This window comes from Podarcis tiliguerta (assembly GCF_965153285.1).
Source record: "Podarcis tiliguerta genome assembly, chromosome: 3".
NCBI classification, from domain to species: Eukaryota; Metazoa; Chordata; class Lepidosauria; order Squamata; family Lacertidae; genus Podarcis; species Podarcis tiliguerta.
Genome location: NC_139536.1, coordinates 39062424 through 39085122, shown reverse-complemented (window position 1 = coordinate 39085122; position 22699 = coordinate 39062424). Strand labels below are relative to the sequence as shown.

General features: G+C 40.8%; 1 protein-coding gene across 1 annotated transcript in view; it reads left to right on the top strand.

Annotated features, from left to right (window-relative positions):
- Positions 1-22699, top strand: part of TTC27 (tetratricopeptide repeat domain 27) — a 79496-nt gene that overhangs the window by 31966 nt on the left and 24831 nt on the right. The window contains exons 10-13 of the mRNA XM_083432158.1: positions 173-286; positions 12199-12294; positions 14100-14222; positions 20545-20772. Coding sequence (XP_083288284.1) covers positions 173-286; positions 12199-12294; positions 14100-14222; positions 20545-20772 — 561 coding nt within the window. The remainder of the gene's footprint in view (positions 1-172; positions 287-12198; positions 12295-14099; positions 14223-20544; positions 20773-22699) is intronic.

The window sequence follows — 22699 nt, the reverse complement described above, 5'->3', positions numbered from 1 at the left end:
ACAGATCTTTGAATCACTAGTTAGATATCAAGAGTCATATTAATTGTCAAATATTGGTTATAGTTGACTACCTACTGTAACTCAAGTGTCCTGGGGTACCACACAGTAAGATTTCTCATCTTCCATTCACTAAAAATAAATGCTTTGTCCTTTTTCTTTCCCTTTTTCCCAGTATCTGCTTTCACAACCAAAATTCTGGGCAATTCAAACTTCTGCTCTGCTTCTCCGAACGAAGCTTGAGAGAGGAAGCATTCGTCGAATAGAACGGGCAATGAAACAGACTCAGGTAAGAGGGTTTTTTGGTATATAGTTAAATCTCTCTTCCAGTTTTCTACTCTTGCTATTTGAAGTGCTTTCTTCTTTTTTCAAATAAAGAAACAATATAAATATTCAGGGCTTTTCATAACACTTGAATTACTTGCATACTTTAGTTATTTCTAAATGCAGTGAACAAAAACATTTTGTAGGCTGTTTAGAGCTGCAGCTTTTTTGCAGTCTTGGTGAAGGATACCCAGGGACAGAAACCTGTTTCTGCTTGGATCACCATTATTAGATAGTGGCAGATGATGTTCTGCCTCTGTACAGTATTGGCCAAATAGCTACTGGTAGCAAGCACAAGGACAAAATGTTCAGGAAGATCAAAAGATATTAGAAGTGTAGAGAACAAACTGAAATGTCAAAAATATCTTTTGAAAGACTGCTGAAGTATTTTTACTGATTACAGCTGCAGGCCTATGGACATCTACTTAGGGAAAAAGTTCCATCAAACTCTGTGGAATTTCTGGGTGAACATACAGGATTGAGCAATAGTTGATATCGCTAGTAAGGTTTCTGCAATGTTTAATGCAAAATCCAAAAAATGCTGACAGATTAATATTTTTGTGAAAATATATTTCCTTTATTTTGGTGCACACATGCTATTTTTCTTGAACCGGGCTAAGGATTTTAAGGCAAGTTTTTTTTTGTAATATTGAAATCTCATTCTAAGCCATGTTAAGGAATTTGTTGATTTGTTACTTTTCAGGCTGCCTAAGTGATAAAGCTGTAGTTTTAGTTACCTGTCAGAAATCTGCCATTGCCTATCTTCTTGGGAATTACAAGCAGATACAAGTTTTGATCTGTATGATTATTACACAAGAATCTCATGCAGCCAACACTGTTCCCACCTAATCATATCTTTGCTTTTATAATGCAGTTATTGTGCCTGTTAGCATTCAGTAGTTTCATATTTTCTTTGCTGCTGAATCATGGAAATTTTCCTATTTAGGACTTCTTGTATGAGTTTCATTCACAGCTAAACAATTTTCCTATTAAGTGTGTCATACCAAAGGTGCCTTTAAAAATTGCTTAGCAAGCAAACTGGTATTCTAATGGGTAGGGCTGTCTGTCTTTAAGACTGAAAGGTCACCCAAGACTATTTTCCCCCCTTAATCAAACACAGAAGTGGTTGAGGTAGCTTGTGTCAAATGGCAATTCATTACGAAAAATGGTCTCTTTAAGTGTCATTTTCTACAATAATTATCACTTTTGTACAGGGGGCAAAAAGGGGAGCAACGATTTGCCACTTCTTTGGTTAAGAATAAGTGTGGCTGTCCAGACACTATCGTAGTGAATCTGGCCAAAATTCTTCCCGAAAAGCATTTCTTGAACATTTGATTCAATTGAATTAATTTGTTGCTAGTGATGTTTTTGTATCTTAATTTTAAGTGGACATTGTTCGGTTTGGTTACGTAGTTTTTAATGTGTTTTATTTGTATGACTAATTTGCTATATTTGTAATTATGTAAAGCTTTTCATATTGTAAGCCGCCTTGAGCATTGTTTTAACTGTGGAAAGGTGGCATACAAATAAATGATGATGTTGATGGTGATGTCTGTAGCAGGATGCCTGCTGCTGGAGTGCTGTCTCCCACCCATAGCTGTTCTCTCAGGATCAGAAAGAAGACTTGCAGCCCTCTCTCCTGTCGCAAACCCCACCATTAGAAAAGCCATTCCTGAAAACTGGGGGTTCTTATTCTTATTCTTATTTATTTGTACCCCACCCATCTGGCTGGGTCTCCCCAGTCACTCTGGGCAGCTTCCAACAAAGATTTAAAATACATTAAAATGCCACACATTAAAAACTTCCCTAAACAGGGCTGCCTTCAGATGTCTTTTAAAAATCTGGTAGTAGTTGTTCTTTTTGACATCTGGTGGGAACTAATTTAGTGATTGCTAAAAACCATTTTAAATAAGGAAATTAACATTCCATCCTAGTTTACCCATATGAGGGATTCTGAAATAAGACCACTTTTTATATTAGGAATACAGTCAACATAAATGTCGAACATTTCCAATGATGCAGCTGATTAAAAACACCCCAAACTTGCTAGTCTAATGTTGCAAATCAGCACCAACACTTTGAATTGTGCTCGGAAACATACTGGGAGCCAATGTAGGTCTCAAGACCGGTGTTATGTGGTCTCCAGCCCCCCAAGGCATGCTTCCCTTGCATATCCTCAAATAAATGAAAACTGGAAATTCAGTTCTTCCTTGACAGATAGTTTTGCTGTCTTCTGACTCCTATAAAATTCTGGATAGTTCTAAGAGAATTCCAGTAGCTTAAGATTTTGCAACATTAGACTAGCAAGTTTGGGGTGTTTTTTAATCAGCTGCAGCTGTTTCTTTTTTGTGGTTTCTTCAAAAGAGAAGCAATGTTGGCAATTAAAACAAGTTACGGTATAATTTATCATCACTGAATAGTTCAAAAGATTCATTGGAAATGTGTGTTCGACAGAATGAAACTTTTTTTTTGTTTTTATGTTGACTGTATTCCTAATATAAAAAGTGGTCTTATTTCAGCAGAGGGGCCTAAAATCCTGTGAGTGTCATAAACCCTTTTCACTTTATGTGGTAATCACATCCTCATATGGGTAAACTAGGATGGAATGTTATATTTTAAAATACAGTGGCCTTAATTTAAAATGGTTTTTAGCAATCACTAAATTAGTTCCCTCTGCATTCTATAGAGGTAACCAATAAATACTACTTTTGTACACAGAATCTTTTATCTCATAGTTTGCACTGGAAATTGATAAAAACAAGATAAAATGAAGCAAAAGCACATGAATCATTTTTAGTGGAGGTCTTCGTAAATGAGCCATGTTTCTAGGCTTCCAATATTCATAGAATCATTGAGTTGGAAGGAATTGTGAGTATCATTTCTTCCCAACACCCTGCAAAGCAAGAGTCTTTCACTCAAGCCCATTTGTTTAACTCCTTCAGCAGACCCTAGGAATGGCAGGGGCTTCAAAATGTAAGCTGTTGGAAGTGTCCCCTAAAGCAGGGATGTCCAACAGGTTGACCGTGATCTACTGGTAGATCCCCGGGAGGTTTTTGTAGATCGCGGTCGATCGCTGAGTCCCTTTTCTTAGCGCTGGTAAAATCAAATCTGGCCCCGCCCCCTCACCCTGCCCTCCAGAATGGAAGACGGTGTTTACTCACTGAGGCTGTTTGTTTCCCCAGCGATTTGTTGGTGAGTGGCTGTTCCTCTCCCCCCCCCCAAACCCTTAAAAAAGGTCAACCAGTTTGACCTGAACTCCCCAAAAAACGGGGGTAGATAACTGCCAATTTTTAATTCTGAAAGTAGATCAGTCTCTTGGGAGTTGGCCACTCCTGCCCTAAAGTATAGTGGCACCTCCAGTTAAGAACTTAATTCGTTCCAGAGGTCCATTCTTAACCTGAAACTGTTCTTAACCTGAAGCACCACTTTAGCTAATGGGGCCTCCTGCTGCCGCCGCGCCGCTGGAGCACGATTTCAGTTCTCATCGTGAAGCAAAGTTCTTAACCCGAGGTACTATTTCTGTGTTAGCGGAGTCTATAACCTGAAGCGTCTGTAACCTGAAGCGTATGTAACCTGAGGTACCACTATATCTAAATGCAAGGATCATGGAGGGAGGGAAATCTGTGACTTCCGTGGTTAAGCACTCTAAAACATTCACAGTGCAATCCGATCCATTTAATAGAGCTTATTCCCTTGTAAATATAGGTAAGATTGCAATCGTCAGGGCCGGTATGTCCCCTTGAGCTGCTTGAGGTGAAACGGGAAGTGCTGCCCTGCTGGTGGAGAAGCAATGCCAGCATCAACGCCGATTTCTGGCAAGGTTGGGTGGGCAGGGTGCCCCCCAGGGTGCAGCCACAAGGGCTTCTGCCAACCAAGGTGGTTGCTTCACCCCACCCCCACCCCCCAAGGTGGGCCTGGGCTGGCAAGCCTTTGTGTTGTACTTTGCTAAACTGAGCTTCATTAGGATTATCCTTGGAGCCCATATAAATGAACTTCTACTTTATGTTATCTAATTAGACATTGTTATTAATTTATTACATTTCTTAACTGCCCTTCACCTTAAGTTCCCAGAGTTACATCTAAAAAAAAAAAAAAAAGAAGACCACGACAGGACAATAAAAAACCATCTCAAAATACTACACCATGAAACTACTCTGTTACATTGGATAGTGGGGTCATGGGTTTGAGCCCCACGTTGGGTAAAAGATTCCTGCATTGCAGTGATTGGGTTAGATGACTCTTCCAACTCTACTGTTCTACGATTCTATGATTTAAGAAACACTATTTTGCCCATTAACTATCAGTCATTGCTTCTGAAAAGGTCTGGACATTTGCTTACAGTCTGATCCTATGCATTTTTAGTTGGAAGTAAATCCCCATTTTGCTTAATAGGACTTGCATCCAAATAAGTGTTCATAGGATCCAGAAATCTGTCTCTGTTCTCTCAGAAGATAGAATTCTGCAGTGCTAATAAATGTTGATTGTATGGCCAGAGTTTTGTAATTTTGCTTTAGGTTATATAAATTCCAGATAGTGGTAAACAATTACATTTCCCTGGTTAATAGCACCAAACAACCTTCATGATATTGTTCTTTCAGGTAATATATGCATTTCAGAATTATTTAAATTGAGTTTCTCAATTGAAATCAGTTGCCTCAGTGATTTATACATTGCCATGATTTAAACCATTCCAGCCTGATCTTCTCTTGCACTCAGCAAATTGCAGTTCCTGACACCATAAAAAGGTTGAGCTGGACTTCCAGTACATGTTGTTTTGCCTGTCTTGTTTAAAATAAATAGGTAGGCTTTTTGTTTTTGTTTAATTCTCTTTGTTTAAGCCAAAAGCTGCATACTGGTGCACATTTCCTTTTTGTTTTCAAAAGTATTTTATCATTTGCCATGAGTATATTTTGCATGTCTCTCTGTTATTGAGTTCAAAGTTGGTTGAGGTTAATACACCTCCTTACGAAAGCTCACCTAACTGCTGCACCTAGACAGTCTCCCCACCCCCACAGCTTAGCATGCAGCGTTTAAAATGTTTTCTGGCTTCATCTCATACCTATTACCATTTTCCTAGTAGGTGGTCCGTGCAATTCAGCTCTGTAGCTTAATGGATTTCAGCAATGCTCTTTTCATAAAACATCACTGTGAAAGCAGCAGATAGCATTAGCTCATCTGATTTATGGAATACCATGTGGTGACCTTTTGGAGGAAGGTCCCAGTTAAATTTAGTTTGCATACTAAATGCCACAGCTGTATGGAAGAATGAATGGTGAGGATGCAACCAGGTGACCTTCCACCACCCCCCATTCAAAGATCAGGAAGCAAGTCAGTCATGCTCATAGGAAGAACAGAGGTGTTCCTTAATTAACTCCAATTGTAGTCTCTTATGCAGGCAATACGCACAACCTTTGCTGGTTTGGAAAGCCTGTGTTTTGTTCACCTTGCCATACCTGCAGAATGTTAGGGTCTCTTAATGTTGGATGACATTGGCGTTGTGTATGAGTCACCCTGTCTGTAATAATAGTTGTCAACAGCACACAGTGTCTTACATCCTCCCCTGTTAATTAGAGAAAGGTGGTTCTCCCTGCCTAACCCCAGATGTAGGAATACCAATTGTGCTTGATGCTCTGTACTTGCTTTGTTGCAGAATTTTATCACTTAAGTATTAAAACACTGGTAAGAGAATGAGATACATTTTTAAACTTTCATAAAGCGATTGTGTGATCTATTCTATGCAGTTTTCATCATCTTTTCTATTGTATCCACTTGTTATCAGCCAGGAATTAGATCCCACCCATTAACAAAATAGCACTGTGCGGTCGTATCCTCCCTCTTATCATACTGTTATTCCATTTCATTGGGGGAGAGCCAGAAAAATTCAATATTTTGGCCTCCAGTGAATTTTTATGTCTGGTTATGTCTTTTCTTCCCCCTGACTGCCTTGATTAGAGGACCTCTGGGGTCGGCCAGTTATGCTAAATGTTTCCTTGTGACCTCAGGAATCCATTGCTTTTTTTAAAGTGAAGAGCTTTAAGTAATGTTTCAAAATAGGAGCAGTGTAACATCAACAGACAAGAACCCAAATAATGTACCATATGTGACTTGTGTGTGATTTAATACAGAGGCATGCAGGAGGGGTTTGAATTGGAAAGCTGAATTATTATTTTCTGTGCTCCATAAAGATTTCCTTAAAATGCCACTACAACTTCCTGTATGAGGACTGGTGTAAGTACTGATATGCACCCACATAATTTTTGATGCTTTATCTGCATTTAGCAGGTCATTATTGGCCCCAATTTTTCACTCTGCGCATTGTTAGCTGGATCCAGTGTAACCACTTCCACCACTATGGTGTTTCCAGGCCCAGCATGCTGCCACAACCCAGTTTGAGGTAGAACTGGAAAGTGAACTTGAAACAACCTGGCTGTGTGTGTGTGTGTGTGTGTGAGAGAGAGAGAGAGAGAGAGAGAGACAAGCTGATCAGGCTTGAGATGCACCCAGCCAGGTTTCTTTCTTTGCATGGGGACCACAAGGGTCCCTCACAGCGAGAAGTGAAATTACAGGGAACCAGACAGAAGACCTTTTTGGTAGTTGCCTCTACCCTGTGGACTGCCCACCCAGCAGATGTCAAAGAGTTAGACAGCTATATAGTTTTTCATAGGCATCTGAAAGCAGCCCTGTTTCAGGAAGCTTTCAGTGGTGGTGGTGCTGGTGATGATGATGATGATGCTGTTGCTTGTTTTTCCTGTAATTTTGTTGGAAGCTGCCCAAAGTGGCCAGAGCAACCAGTCAGATGGGGAGAGTATAATAAAATTATCATAATACTAATACTACTAATAATAATACCAGGATAAACAATCAGATCAGAAAGGTCAAAGCTTTATTTCCTAACCAAATGTGTGTTCTCCCTTGTGGAGAGGGAAAAGCGAGCCTAGAAGATGGAGTGAAGGAATTACCTGTCTAGCACACTAACCTTAATCCATGTACATACCAATGATCGGCAGTGGGGGGTGAGATGCTCTCACAAATGACAGACCTGGGCTAGGGAGCCATGTTGGAAGCAAAATAAAAGAATCCTGTGAGATTGTAAAAACAGAATTTCCTTTTGCCAAAATCCACACTTGTATTGTCTCAATACTTTCCCTTTGACAAGCACAGGAACACCTGTTCTGTATGCCCAGAGTCTCCACACATTAAAATCCAGATTGCCAGCTTGCTTGTTTGCTAGCCCAAACCTGTTGCTTCTCTTCCTAGCCCCACTGTAGTGTCCTGTGTCAACGCTACAAGTTGGTGGTTGGGGAGGGCACACAACCTCAAGCACTCCAGTTCATTTTGCATCTTTGAGAGCCTCTTCTTCTTCTAGTGACCACAAAGATTAAATTTGTGGCAGCTCAGAGATGTACCCACTGGAATAGAAGTGCGTACCTTATTCATGGTTATGGAAAGATCGTTCTGTACCTACTTGTATGCAAAATTCTATACTGTTAAACTCTGTGTGCCCTGGATAGTATTTGCACTAAATTCAAATCAGAAGCCTTGAAGCAATCAGGGAAATGAAGCTACATTTCTCTGGATGCATACAAAATTACAGTCTTTTTAAAATTCAGTTGCATTATTAGGAATTCATGGTCCAGCTATCTACAAGGGATTATTATTCTCAGCTTGCCGACATACTTATCAGTAACAGATCTGTAGCTCCCACAACACCCTTGAAAGTACTTCATCTGTATGTTGCAGTGACACCTCTGGTCTATTAAATTCATTTTTAGGAAGGGAGCCTTTAATCTCCATTTGCTTGCATGTGTCGCAATGTATTAACTGCAGAAGAGGCAAAATACAGTTGCTACTTGGTTTTGCAAACAGCATTGTTAGTTTTGTAATAGTCCATCCATTGCTCCAATGTTATTTTCCTAAAGCTGTTTTTAGTTACCCAGACCAAAATTTCATCTGAGGAGCCAGATGATGTGGCTTTTAAACTGGCTAAATCTAAGTAAATTCCTTGTGTAGCTAAATAGCATCACAGTATTGAAACTTAATATAAATTGATTAGACAGCACATAATTCATGGCACTGTTTTCCCTAACTACTTGCTTTACAGTGTTAAAAGCAGAATCTGTTCCTTACCTTTTACATTTTTGTGACCACAGAGAGGTAGGAAAGAAACCAAATCTTATGCAAGATATAGGGTGCAAATATTGAATTTAACATATATCGTGCCTGGGTGAGGATTCAACAGGTTTATGCATTACAAGAAAACAGCCTAAAACTAATACTCAGTTTGAACCCAGGAAGGCTGAAGCAGGACTACTCCAAATGAGGAACCAGGACTTACCCAGTAGCCAGGACTTATCCCAGATAGCACCCATTCTATCATACTTAAGAATGTTCCCTTATAAATGTGATACCCCAGTTTGCCTTATTTTCATCCTGAAACATCCTGAAACATCATCAGTACATGTTGTTCATGCTTCCATATATTTTTCTGGTGCATAGGCTTGATGCTCTAGTTCTTGGCAACTTCACCACCAATTTCCTGCATCGTTTTGGTCTTGGATTGTGTTTTATATGCATGCTTCTTTCTGGCAACTTCTGCAGCCAAGCTGGTACAAAATGTATTGCTTTCCTTTCCCATGGACCACATCAGCGAGGCTGAGGGGGAGGGGGAAGTCTTTTCTGGGCAGCCCAGGACCTCCATACTCACTGCTCACGCTTCTGCCTCAGAGAGGTCACTTCAGTGCTGCAGAGATCCTTGGCTCCCAACAATGCAAAAGGGAGGAATTTTGTCATGAGGGAGGAATTGAAGCCAGCTTTCAGCACTTCTCTTGGGATTCCGTCCTTTCCTGGGGCTTTACCACATGCCTGAGAGTTGATGGCGTTCTTCAGCTTATCTAGGAGTGGGGGACATCCAGCTCTTCCAAGGCAGGCAGACTCTGGATTCTCTTGATTGCTGTGTCAAGGACCATGTTTCCCTGCAAGTACAGTTCTTGATAGTGCTCTGCACATTGCTTCATCTGCTTGCTGTGGTCTGTGATTATCCCTCCCGACAAGCTTTTTGCAATCCACTTTTCCTGACTGTTGATCCTTTCCTCATGCCTTGGTACATTTTGCGAGTGTTGCCAGTGTCAGCAGCAAGTTGAATGCTCTGACACAGCTTTAGCTAGTAGTCATTGACACATTAGTCTGGCAATCAGTGGGGTATCAGTCCTTACCTTTCTCAGTGTAGCAAGTGTTTTCTTGGGAGTCTAGTGTCAACTGCTCAAAGTATCCTTCCTTCATTCATGTCCTCCTCCATGGGGGTCCCTATTTTGAAATCGTAGGTGTTAGATACAAGCCAGCAACTTTTCTGATGTACGTAAAGGGCCTCATACCCCCTACTAAGTTACCTATTTCTGTGAGTGGCACTCTGATCCAAACAATTAAATCACTGTTTTCTCTATAAAAACAGCAAATCATCAATTTCTGAAATATGGCAAAGAAGATCCTTTAAAGTATTGTTTTAAATGACCCTGTTATATAGGTGGATTGGTCTGTTTTGAGGCTGGGAATCAAAATAAGGCTTATCCACACTCTGCAGTTGAGCTGTAACCATAGATACGGTACAGTATACTGGTGTCGGATGAATGAATATAATCAATCTGCTGCTATAATTTATTAGCTATCTTCTCTGATCAGATAGCTGATTAATGACTAGCAAAAATGTGTGATTGCCTTCATGAGGTGGATGTTTGTTTATGGCAATAAAGATATTTAAAGTTACACAGCATGCACAAGAATGTTTCAGCTGAATCTGTTGAGGCTATATATATATATATTGAGAATTGTGGTTCATGCATTCCTTTTAAAAGTGTTTAGGCCTGAATTATAATCTTGTAATAGTGTTGGTGATATTTGCTGTGTGTGGTTTTTTTTACTTCTGAAAGTCACCTTGCTATCTTTAGACATATATATTTGAAAGCCAGTTGATGGTGTACTCAAAATACATAACGCTGGTACAGCAAATCTTAGGCCAGGATCCATGCAACCATGATCTGTATTGGGACCTGTGCTTTTCAACTTGCTCATAAATTACGTAGAGCTAGAGGTGAGCAGTGAGGTGGTCAAGTTTGCTGATGACACCAAATTGCTTAGGGTGGTTAAAACAAAAATGCAATGCATAGGAGCTCCGAAAGGATCTCTCTAAACACTGCAAATGGGCATTAAAATGGCAGGTGCAAGTGAATGCAAACAAATGTAGATTAATGCACATTAGGGCAAAATGCTCATTTATACACATGGGGTTTGAACTGGTAGTGAATGGCTTGTATCCAAAGCAGCACTAAGGATTTCCACTTGGACAATGGAATGTTCCCCCCTCTCCTCCTCCCGTGGATGTGCCCCTAAATATGAGGGTCTGTAGGGAATGAGTTGGCTTTCACATATTTGGGACCTAAGTTGTTTAGGGCTTTAAACACTAATGTAAGCACCTTGAATTGTGCCTGGAAACAAACTGACAGCCACTGCAGCTGTTTTAACATGGTATTATATGATTTCTGAATAGAACCCCAACCAGTAATCTGGCTGTTGAATTTGGACCAGTTGAAGCATTGCAATATTTTAATCTAGGTGCTAACAGAGTATGGAGTACAGTGGCCAAGTCTAAAAGTGGCCGGCCTGAATTGGAAATATCTGCTCCCAGCCACTAAGGCCACCTGATCCTTCAGTGACAACTCCCAAGGTACAGACCTGTTTTTTCCAGAAAAATGCAGCCCTGTGTGGAACAGGCTATCTTCCCACCTCCTGGAACTTGGAACACATGACACCTCTTGCCTTTCTTCAATTCACCTTCGATTTACACACTTGAACACTAAGCAGCCCTATTCTGAAGTAAAGTTTGTGTGTTTCAACACATTAGCAGGGAGTGGAGCAAAGCCTCACCAACCAGACCGACTTTCAGTCATGGATGCTGCTTTGACCCACTTCTGGCACCAACGTTAGTGGGTGATAATGCCTTTGTGTATACTTCTGAATAGGGCTTCACAGTAGTGAAGTGCTGACAGAATCAAAAAGTCGTTTTCAGGTAATAAATGGGAACAATCTCCTTGTCCCCTCATGGATGAACATAGGCATCAAGTCTCAGCTTGAAGTTGGGATCTTGATCCTCAGCACCTCTATAAATACACTTCATGTATTCATGAAGCCTCCCTCGCTGCAAACCGAACACATAGGCATTCGACAGTGGGCAAGTCAGTGTGCGTAAAGTCAGAGGTGGGGCTCGTTGGCGCAGCCCCACTCACACCTTGAATCAATGTATGAGAATTACTTCTGAATGGGACTAGTGTGTCCATAGCAGAAACCGCATTCTCTAAAACTGTAAAATCAAAACACTCCTGTCTTTATTAGCTAGTGCAGCAGCCAACTTTGAGTAGGAACCTGAGATAGCATCACCAAGTAGAACTAGTATGATTATAAAGTTGAGGATATGTTCGCCTCAAATGTGAAACATGGGAATCTAAAAAAATGAGAGAGGTGTGCTTTGTTAAGTGAAATTTTAATGTGGAGTCCATCAGTGGTTTACGTGATAGGCTGTGTTGCTCTTCTGTTATCTCCTGTTGCTGTTGCCTCCTTTGCTGACCACTGAGACTACAAGCTCTTCAGCTTTGGCTGTCTCCCTGTGTAAGAAGTGGTTTATTTCATAAATTTTATGGCATGTTGATATTTACAATACCATCTCATTCATTTTTCCAGTGTACTGTGTCCAATGGGACCTACTTCCTTGTTTGAGTGCTTAGAATAGCAGCCTTAAGAGCTGTGCTGTTGTAGTTTTGTTTCAGTCCTAGACAGAATCGTAAATACTGTTAAACTTCCATTTATATACATAGTGTTTTGTATTTTCAGGCTCTTGCAGACCAATTTGAAGACAAGAAAACATCAGTTTGTGAACGTATGAAACTATTTTACAGTTGCCAAGTTCCTCCACATTGGGCTATCCAGGTACAGAATAACTGGTGCATAATGTTTTAGTTAGAATTCACATTACATTTGATTTTTAAGCATTTCATTTTTGAAATGTCCCAGCTGAGATATTGCACTGGGCAAATGATTGCTTGTTTTGTTAACATGAAAAATGTTACAGATTTCTCTCCGTTTTAAATATATTTCCCCCAGCTTTTGATTTCTCCTCCAGTATTAAATTGTTTGTTTCTCCCTCCCCAAACAAACATAATGATTTAGCTTAAAGAATAATACTTTCATAAATGTTCAATAAGTCATGATCCAGGAAAAAATTTAAACTGTCTCCCCACCTCCCCACCCCTTTTAAACTGTCTTAACATATTATCAGTGGGGACACACATAACCACAAATTTAGAGCTTTAAAATCCAGCTTAAAAGTTAAGATACTGTGGCCAAGAGACTTCTTTCAACTTCTAACTTAGATTTGCAATCTGTTTGTATTTCTCTGACACAGTAGAAACCATTTTAACATTTTCCTCTAGGATTTTCCCCCTTTTAAATTTTTTTTAACATTCCAGTTCACAAAAAAAACAGTGTGGTTTTAATTTCTAGCTTTTCTGGCCAAACCAATATCCCGAGTCCTACTGAGAGGTATATTGGTGATTTATTATTTACACTGGTTGCAATATTTTCCTAAGTAGCACTGCCCATTTCATACATTTCTCCCATACTTAACCTAAGAACTATTGCATGTAAATCATACATATGTCAGGAATCGTAACTCCTCCAGCCTGGCCTTCTGTAGAATGCAAGGTCACCTGAGGCCGCAAGCTGCTTTCCTCTCTTTCACTCCCAGAAACCCGTGTAAAAGGAAACGGGAAGAGACTTGTGATGCATTTGTCATCAGTTCACTCTTAGGGGCTCTTTGGCTGCGTTCCAACATCTCACCCATTCTTTTGTTTGTTTCTATCTCCCTGAATCCTATCTTGTCAGCCTGCCTGTTCCTACCTATTTGCTTTTCCTTGATCCTGGTTAAGTCCCCAGTCAACTTTGTTGTTTCTCAGTGTCAGCGGGAGGTAGGTTAAATGAAAGTGGCTGATCTACAAGGCAGTAGGTAACATGCTGATAGAATTCCCAGCAGTCAGTGTTACACGTTAACCCAACTGCATACGGAGAAGCGTCAGTATGACCCAGACTCAAGGCAGAGGAAGTCAGCAATGGCCAGCAACAGTCTCAACTAGGAATGGTGGCTGGTCATCTGTGCAGCAACTTGGCTCATATGGACATTTCTCCATGCAGTTCCATTATCAAAGCACAGTCTAGAAGAGAAGTGGGGAAGCTGTGGCCCTACAGATGTTACTGAACTATGCCTCCCATCATTCATGACAGTTGGCAATGCTGGCTGCAGCAGATGGGAGTTGTAGCCCACATCTGGTAGCTCCATCATCCCTGACCACTGGTCCTGCTAGCTAGGGATGATGGGTGTTGTAGTCCAAAAACAGCTGGAGACCAAAGTTTGGGAAATGCAGGTCTAGAGAAATACTGTAGAGGGGAGGGAGCTGCTGGCTGTGTTTATGATTTAGTTCTTAGTGAATTAAGATTGTAAGACCTGTGCCTAATCTCTGCTTGTGTTGATTTTAAAAGATTATGAGTGCTAACTCAGTAGATTTTTATGCTTGATTTCTTTAGCGATCGTATATTATTTTTTATTTTTTAGAATTCCCATGCCCTTCTAAGCTCAACTTGAAACACTTTAAATTGTTTTCCACCTTACGTATATTATGCTAAATGGTTTTACTAGAGGGAAATTCTGGATTTGAATTTTTCAATATCTTCCTTCGCAGCGGCAGCTTGCAAGCTTACTATTTGACCTTGGATGTACCAGTTCAGCTCTGCAGATCTTTGAAAAGCTTGAAATGTGGGAAGATGTAGTTATCTGCTATGAAAGAGCAGGACAGCATGGAAAGGTAGAGTACTTCTACTTATTTTCACTGTGTTTATACATAATGTACCCCAGAGTTGCATACATGCACAAGTACATGTACATCAGCGCCCTGCAGGAAGCAACTTCCTTTCACTGGAACATATGGTAAGGGTCATTATGAGAAGGAAAACTGCTTCCCATAAATTTTTAAAAAATTATTCAGAACAGTATTTATGTACTACTACAAAGACTAATGTGATGGACTTGCATGAAAGGTCTTCCCTCGAATCCCAGAATTGAAAAGTACCAGAAGATCATGAAGTGCAACTACTAAGTTGAGCCAAGATCTGTACCACAATGTTCTTGCACACAGAGAGCAGGAGTGAATGAGTGGGAGGCAATTCCAGATAGCTGAAGCAAATGAGCCAGGTCGGATGATATTTGTCATTGCGAAAACTCATTGTAAAAACTCTACAAAATGACAGAGAGGCGAAGGACTTCCTTCTGGTCTCTCTGATTAGAGGTTTGGGGGCTCCTGACTTTCTTGCCTGTGACCTTCTTTCTCTCATGCTTTCCTCTCCTCTTCCTTCCTCCCATGGTCCCAGGGCTACTGTTCAGATCCTCCCTAGAAAGAGTGCTTAGTACCAAAGCCATCCATGCCTTCCCACTTCTGCAAGTATCCCCTTCCCACAGGGTCAAGTCTGGCATACAAAATGAACTGGCTGAGGCGGCAAGGCTAATCTAACCTCCAACAACACAAGAATTGCCTATGAAAACAACAGAATGAGGTGGCAGAGAACTGAGGTGAAGAACTGAACAGGCCATTCCATTTCAGACCACCACTGGTGGAGGATTCAATTTTTTAATTTGTGTGAAGGTTAAAAAAAAATCAAATCCACGCCAATAATAAACTAGCACAAAGGGAGGGAGCTGTATTGCAATATGTCTCCTTCGTGTATTTGCTGGCAACTTACATAGAAGAGCATTTTTAAAAATGGTACCCCAAGGGCTAGTTCATTCTTCCACCTCAGAATTCTGCAGCCTCAATCTTGATGTCTACATCAGCCATTTGTTCATAGAAAAAGACAAATGGGGAAATGCTGAAGAGGGGGAAAGATTGGGGATAAGAGGGTAAATGAAGTAGAGATCTTGCGCCTACAGGAATCTGCAGGGTTGGCACAGGTTTGAAGAGTGCCTTGAAGCAGTCTCCTGGGCAGAAGGCTGAACTAAGTGGGAACTGAAAGGTGCCCTGTTACAGGAACGGGATTGCCTAATGGTTGTGATCTCATTAAGGACAGGACTGGGGTGCAAGGTCATTGCATGGCAAAGAATACCAGTGGTATGATGTCATTAAACATCACAGTATGAATTCCCCACCAAGTTGTGTCTGGGAGATCACAAAGGATCTCTGACCAATCAGAACTTGCAGCCAGATGAATGAGGTGTAGGGGAAGGAAAAGGCATTTCCCAGGCAATTTAGGAATGATCCACTTACCCCACTGGAAGATTCTTGCTAAAAGGATACCTTACTGTCATTGCCTTAAGAACTAAATAGTGCTAAATAAGGGCATCTGTCTGCACTAGATACAACAGAGGGACTAATTAAGCTTGGACATATTGTCATTATGCACACTGGTTACTGCGAGGAAATTTTCCTGCACATCGACTACTATGGAGAGGTTATTTGGCAGGAATCACTAGAACTTTTCCTGATAGAAATATACTTAGCTTGAATGGCCACAGCTTCCTCTGATTTGCAGTGGCGTTTCACTCATTGCTCGCAGCAGAGCCAAAACAGACAAACAATTCTGGGATGCATGCAGAGTTTCAGTTGAACCAAGCTTTCCTGTAACAAAGTTGTCTAATGCAGGAATTCCAGAAACCTTGAGTATACACAGTGGCCCGCTAGCTTCTTAAGCACAATGTTTCTCTCACTGCCACTTTCCAACCAGCTAGTCTATACTGTGCTGAGTGGCACTTAGGGCATCTCGGAAACCCACTATGTTGCATTCTTAGTCTCTGGATTTTCTGTATGGGGGCAAAGAAGTCTGGGGAAACAGAACCTTAATATTTATAGTTACAGGTAGGTAGCCGTGTTGGTCTGTTGTAGTCGAAACAAAATAAAACAAATCCTTCCAGTAGCACCTTAGAGACCAACTAAGTTTGTTATTGGTATGAGCTTTCATGTGCATGCACACTTCTTCAGATACACACAGAAGCTCATACCAATAACAAACTTAGTTGGGCTCTAAGGTGCTACTGGAAGGATATGTTTTATTTTGCTTAAAATTTATGTTGATGTTGTTGCATGGATTTTAGCTCATCTCTCTCTCTACACACACACACACACACACACACACACCACATATGAGGAGGGGGTTGTCCATGAATTTTGGCCCAGAAATAGCAATCCTGTTCTGTAAAACATCACAGAAAAGCGTTTCTTAGTGTGAATTCCAAAAAAATGCATGAGCTTGGAAACCAGACAGGATGTTCTGGGGAAACCATCCAGTGTCTACATTTATTAATTGCCATCTGTATCCACATATTTGCTTCCCTAACAGCTGGATATGTAGACTGACTAGTGTGTATTTTAATTTTTCAGACATTGGGTTTCTCAGACATCTTGTTGGTTCTGTGTCTTGACAAATGTCCAGTATACCCAGCATACTGTGTCTAGTGTTTGAAATTTCTGATGCTCTAGAGAGCGTGTGTGTGTGGAGGGTCATTCTTTTATAAGCTAATAATTACATGTTTTCATGAATTTCCTTACATCTTGTGTCACAAAGGCAATAGGAGTTCTTCAACAAAACTATTTAAAAGGAAGTTATACTTGCAGAGACTAGAACATTAGACTCTGTTGTGATTTTCATTTTTCAGAAATACATATTCCACTATCTTCACTTCATCTTCCCCTTCCCATAGATATTTAGTTGCATAGGTGTAGAGGCTGCAGTTAAACAATAGATTGAAGGATTTTGGATGGAAATCTCTAACAGTGCAATCCTAACCCTATATACTCAGAAATACCCTACTGGATTCAATGGGGCTTACTCCCAGGTAAATGGTATTAGGATTGCAGCCCAAACTTGTGATATAAATAATGTGGAACTTCTCCCATGCTTTGCATACTATTCTGAGTAAATATCTAAATCTGGTAATTACAAAATGAACAAGTATGTGTCTTGGTGCCAAATTCTGTTGGGCTCCTTGCTTGTGCCAGACCAATATGAGAATCCTATCAAGAATAAAAGTTTAGGCCAATATTAGCATTTGTGTCAAGAGATAGGAAAACAGTATTTAGAGAGTGGATAAGGAAGGCATCTGGATTAAAATATTTCATAATTGGCAATTGCGTAATTTTTGGAAATACTTTCAACTAATTCTGCGATAAGACTTTAGAATGCTGGAAACAAGTCTTCAAGTTCTGTGTGAAACATAACTGGGAGCTCTTTATCTGTAAGCTTTAATTTGTGCTTAGAGGGACACGGGTGGCGCTGTGGTCTAAACCACAGAGCCTAGGGCTTGCCGATCAGAAGGTTGGTGGTTCGAATCCCCGCAACGGGGTGAGCTCTCATTGCTTGGTCCCAGCTCCTGCCCACCTAGCAGTTCGAAAGCACCTCAAAGTGCAAGTAGATAAGCTGTACGCTGGCTTCCTCGGTCAATAAAGCAAGATGAGCGCTGCAACCCCAGAGTCATCTGCGACGGGACCTAACGATCAGGGGTCCTTTTACCTTTAATTTGTGCTTAGTCAGAACAGCTTTTTGAAATGAAGAGCTTCTGTTAAAGTTCATTATTTCGCTTTTAAAAATCAAACAGATAGCTATCACCATTACGTAAAGTTGTGATTCTTCTGTAAATTGTTTTTTCAGCGGTCAGAGTAGTATTTTATTTTGTTTTTATTTGTTTTATTTATTAGTCACTTCTTTCAAAAATGAACTCAAAACAACTTATGAAAACAACTTTCTATAAAAAGCAGCATGTCACTAAGCAGAAAAAAAACAAGAGGGAAATATTTGGATATGATCAGTACATGACCAGGGTAGGATTCCAGCATTGTTTCCTTGGAATAATTTGGTGGCCAGGAGATTACAAAAAGTCAGTAATGTAGACACAGTAGGCAACTTGCATTTATTACTGATACTGTATTGTAGGGAGAAGGTACTTTGGGATCTGCTGGTAGACCTCTGGGTGATTTGCAGTAGATCAGCAAGGGTTTCTGACTTCCAATGGTTTAATAATAGCAACAGCAAAATTACTTTTTCCAAGTAAATTAGTCTGCTGAAATGAAGAAAGCTAAGCAGGAGTGGGCTTTTGTGTGAGAGGTCTCTGAGTTCAGCTCAGATCTGGTAACTGAAAACAGTGGTGTCTGGAGCTGCACAGCAACCATCCAGTTAACATTCCTCAAAAGTAGATATTTATGATCAACCGTGGCGTGGGTGTTAAAATCTTTTAGGAGCTTTCTCCTAGTTGCCTCTCACAAGGAGGCATTAATTACTTCCTGGACTCTGCTTGTCATTCTAGTGCTGCTGAATATTAGAAGACAAAAAGGGCAAGGGTTATGCAAATGAGTGATAGCCTCACCCCACCAAGATCTCGTCTACATCATCAGGCCTCCACGAGTGGATCTTGTTAAATAAAATAGGGCAAAACATTGTACTGGACACATCCAAAGACTTAACAGTAGAATTAGTGGCATACGAGTTTAGGTGGATATGAGCAACTTTATCCCCCAAATGCCTAGCAAATAAGTTGCAACAGACCACTGGGACACTTCTTTATATCACTCGGCAGCCCAAGCTAGAGAAGACCTTGAATAGTTTGGGGAGGGGGACTCCAATGGACACCACTGAGTAGATACGATGGTGACAAAGTAGTATTGTCACCTTGAGGTCATCACTACCACAGAGTAGGCTTGAAAATTAGGTCTTGTGTTTGCTTGGCTTAACTCAGTCTTGCATCATCTTTTGCTTGGAGTTGCCAGAGTTTGAAGCTAGGCATATCGCTGAAGTGTACCCCTCCACTTCAGATAGGAAAAAAGAATTCACTACAGATTTAGTCCAGGCCTGCTCAGAGGTACAATTTTGTGAACTAGAATGTTTAATATTACTGAATGGCTGGCCTGCATATCTAGCATACAGTACTAGGCACTACCACTCAGTGACCTGGATTTGAGGGAGTCTTATGCAAGGATGAGGAAAAGGAGCAGGTCGCTGTGCACTTTTCACCTCAGAGATGTTTATTCACACTGTAGACTGTTGCTCCAAAGAGAGGGGGGAAGAAAGAATTGCCTGGATCTTTAACTGCCTCACCGTGGCTGCTCTCTAACTCAAGCTGTTTCTTGTTCCTTTAGAGAACTTATTGTGCAGCCTTAATAATTCTTGACGAGCAGGTTTTGCAGCAATCATGCCATTTTCACCTTTGATTTGATTCAGTCTTGTATTTTTCTTGCAAATGTAACAAGTCTCCCCCCCCCCCATGTGCATTGCTCTTGGTTGCAAAATATGTTTCAGAATAGACACAGTTCTGAAACCAACTCCCTAATGACAACAAGTATTGCTTGAATTCAGTAGAACTTATAGGGAAGCAGGATATAGGGCCAGGTGCCAAATTGTATAGCAGAGGTTTTCAAACTTTTTGAGTCCACTGCTCCCTTGAACATCTACATTCTTTCTGTGGCACCCCTGTGAGGCTCAGGAGCCCAGTTGTGTCACCTCTTGCCTGCAGAGCTGGCAACCCCTCACCCTTTTTCGAACACCCTCCCTTGTGGAGTGTCCCCTCAGCCTCTTCTCCCCTCTTCTTGGGAGGCCTCTGGGAAGCCACCCCCACCCTCCGCCCTGAAGAGAGCTGCCTCCCAGAGGCCCCATTCACCTGTGGAGCTTATAGCCAAGGCTGCTGTACTAAATGGCTGTTCAAACCTTGGGGAGGCAGAGACACAAGAGGGCATCAGAGGAGGAAGGCAAGGGAAGAGGGACAGAGTCCGGTGTTGCCCGCAGCACCCCTGACCATCATTCAAGGCACCCCAGGGTGCCGTGGCACATTGGTTGACAACCCTTGTTGTATAGCATTCTGGATCAGAGATCTGAGGGGTGGTCAGTGCCTTGAGGAACCCACTGAAGTCAGCCTGCCCAGGGGCCCTCAAAATCTCAATCCAGTACTGCTAAAGAGTATTCTGCATGCTGACCTTTCTGACTCAAGTTCTTGTAGAAAATGAGAACAAAACATGCACCTGTCCAATATAATTACAGCCATTTCTGGGCTTCTGAAAGACTACTTTCTACCTCACACATCTGGCAGCTAACCAAGGCGAACCAAGTGATCCTCTCTCTGAAAGCGGTGTTAAAAATGGTGCTTTCTTTCCATAGGCAGAAGAAATTTTGAGGCGGGAGATAGAGAAGAAAGAAACAGCGAGTTTATATTGCTTGCTTGGGGATGTCCTTAAAGACCATTCTTACTACGACAAAGCTTGGGAATTGTCAAAGCACCGCAGTGCCCGGGCTCAGCGCTCCAAAGGCCTTCTCCACCTTCGCAACAGGAACTTCAAGGAATGTATAGAGTGCTTTGAGCAATCCGTGAAGATTAACCCCATGCAGGTAAGACAGTAAGAACTTTTTACAATATATTTGTGTGCTGGCTTTTGAAGAATTACACAGCTTTTAGAAGACATCTGAAGGCAGCCCTGTTTTCAACCCTTGATGCTTCGTTTTTAGATATGCTGTTAGGCACCTAGTGTAGCTGGGGAAACCCAACCAGATGGGCAGGGTAATAATAATAATAAATAATAAATAATAATAAGTCCTAAAAGCCTTAGGACATGGTTACCTAAAAGACTTCCTTCTCCAATATGTACTTACCTAAACCTTAAAATCCTCTTCAGATACCCTGTTCTAGTTGGGCCCACCAAATGAAGCAAGGTGGGCATCCACCAGAGATAGGACCTTTTCAGTAGTAGCACCCTGGATATGGATCCCAGAAAGGATTGTCTGTCACCATATTTGTGGCTTTCTTTAGATGACTTTGGTAACCTGGTGCTCTGTTTTTAATGCTCTGTTGTGTTTGAATAAGGTTTTTTCCTTATTTATTTATTTATCTATCTATCTATCTATTTAACAAAATTTCTTTATCACTTGATTGTCAGAACACCTTTAAGTGGCTTACAAAAATATAAAATGAAACATTAAAATTGTCAATAAAAAGCAGTTAAAAACAGGTATTCAAAATTTTCAGAAGATTATTAAAATCACCAGTAGCTTAAAAGATTAATGGTTCTATGGTTTGCTTTGTATTTTGGTTATTTTGGACTTCTTTATTTAAACCACCCACAGAACTTCATGGCAGAAGTCATAAAATATAGTTTGTTGGAGCAAAGCAAACCGCAGTCTCTGGTCTGGATGTGATGCTGAGCTATGGATCCTGATTTGTTTCCTCCACATGCTAGTGGGGAGGAGACATCCAGCCCAGCTTGGCACTTCATAGTAAACCATTAACTGTGGTTTACTGTGACGTGTGAGCTGGGCCCGTTATGTAAGGTGATTCATTCAAAGCTACGTAAAGAGCAGTTGGTAACTAATAAAAATACTTTCCATCACTTTGAAGAAGTAGTGGTCTAATCATGAATTTATTTTTTTCAAGTACAGTATAGGCAAAACGTTTCATTCAGATATTCTCATTTGTGAAGCTGCCACCACCTAGTTTTCAGAGATCCCTGCCCCTTTTCATTGCAGCTTCCCATACCCACATCAGAGGCCTTCCCTGTTACTGGGATATCTCAGTCGGTAGAGCGTGAGACTCTTAATCTCAGGGTCATGGGTATGAGCCACATATTTGACAAAAGATTCCTGCTTTGCAGGGGGTTGGAGTAGATGACCCTTGTGTGTCCTTCTATCTCTATGATTCTAGGAGAGGCTTCTTAGGCAGCTATATTAGGAAGGATTGGGTAGGAAATCTGTGCTGTGCAAACAGCCTTACATAATATTTTCATGCAACCCATGTTTGCACGTTGGGGAAAAACACTATTAGGATGCATTGAAGGTCAGCAACTGAAAATTTGAGTTTGAAATCTACTTAATTAGACCCTAAACTAAAGGTTGAGGTGAAAAGGAGTGGCTGGGTTAAATGAGACGTCTATCATCATCACATTTGGGCCAATTCACTGCAAGTAGGCCGCTATCAAGTATTATGTTGCTGCTGTTTTGATGTTTGACTGTGTAATTGTTGCATTTTAAAGTGACTTTTTTTGTATTAATGCACCATTCACTGCTATGGGTCACTCTTTGATCAAAAAGTGGTATATAAATAAGCCATAATATAAAACAATTAATATTTCCACTTCCTTTGGGCATTTGTAATAAATGTGCTTAGTCTGGGCTCCATCATTATTTATTACACCCATTCATCATTTATTTTACATGAAAATGTGTCAAAGTGACTTAACAATGTAATAATAGAAACAACAAGATCTATTAAAACCAAACACAAGAACAAGAATAAAACCACAAACTGCCTTTGTACGGCTCCTTT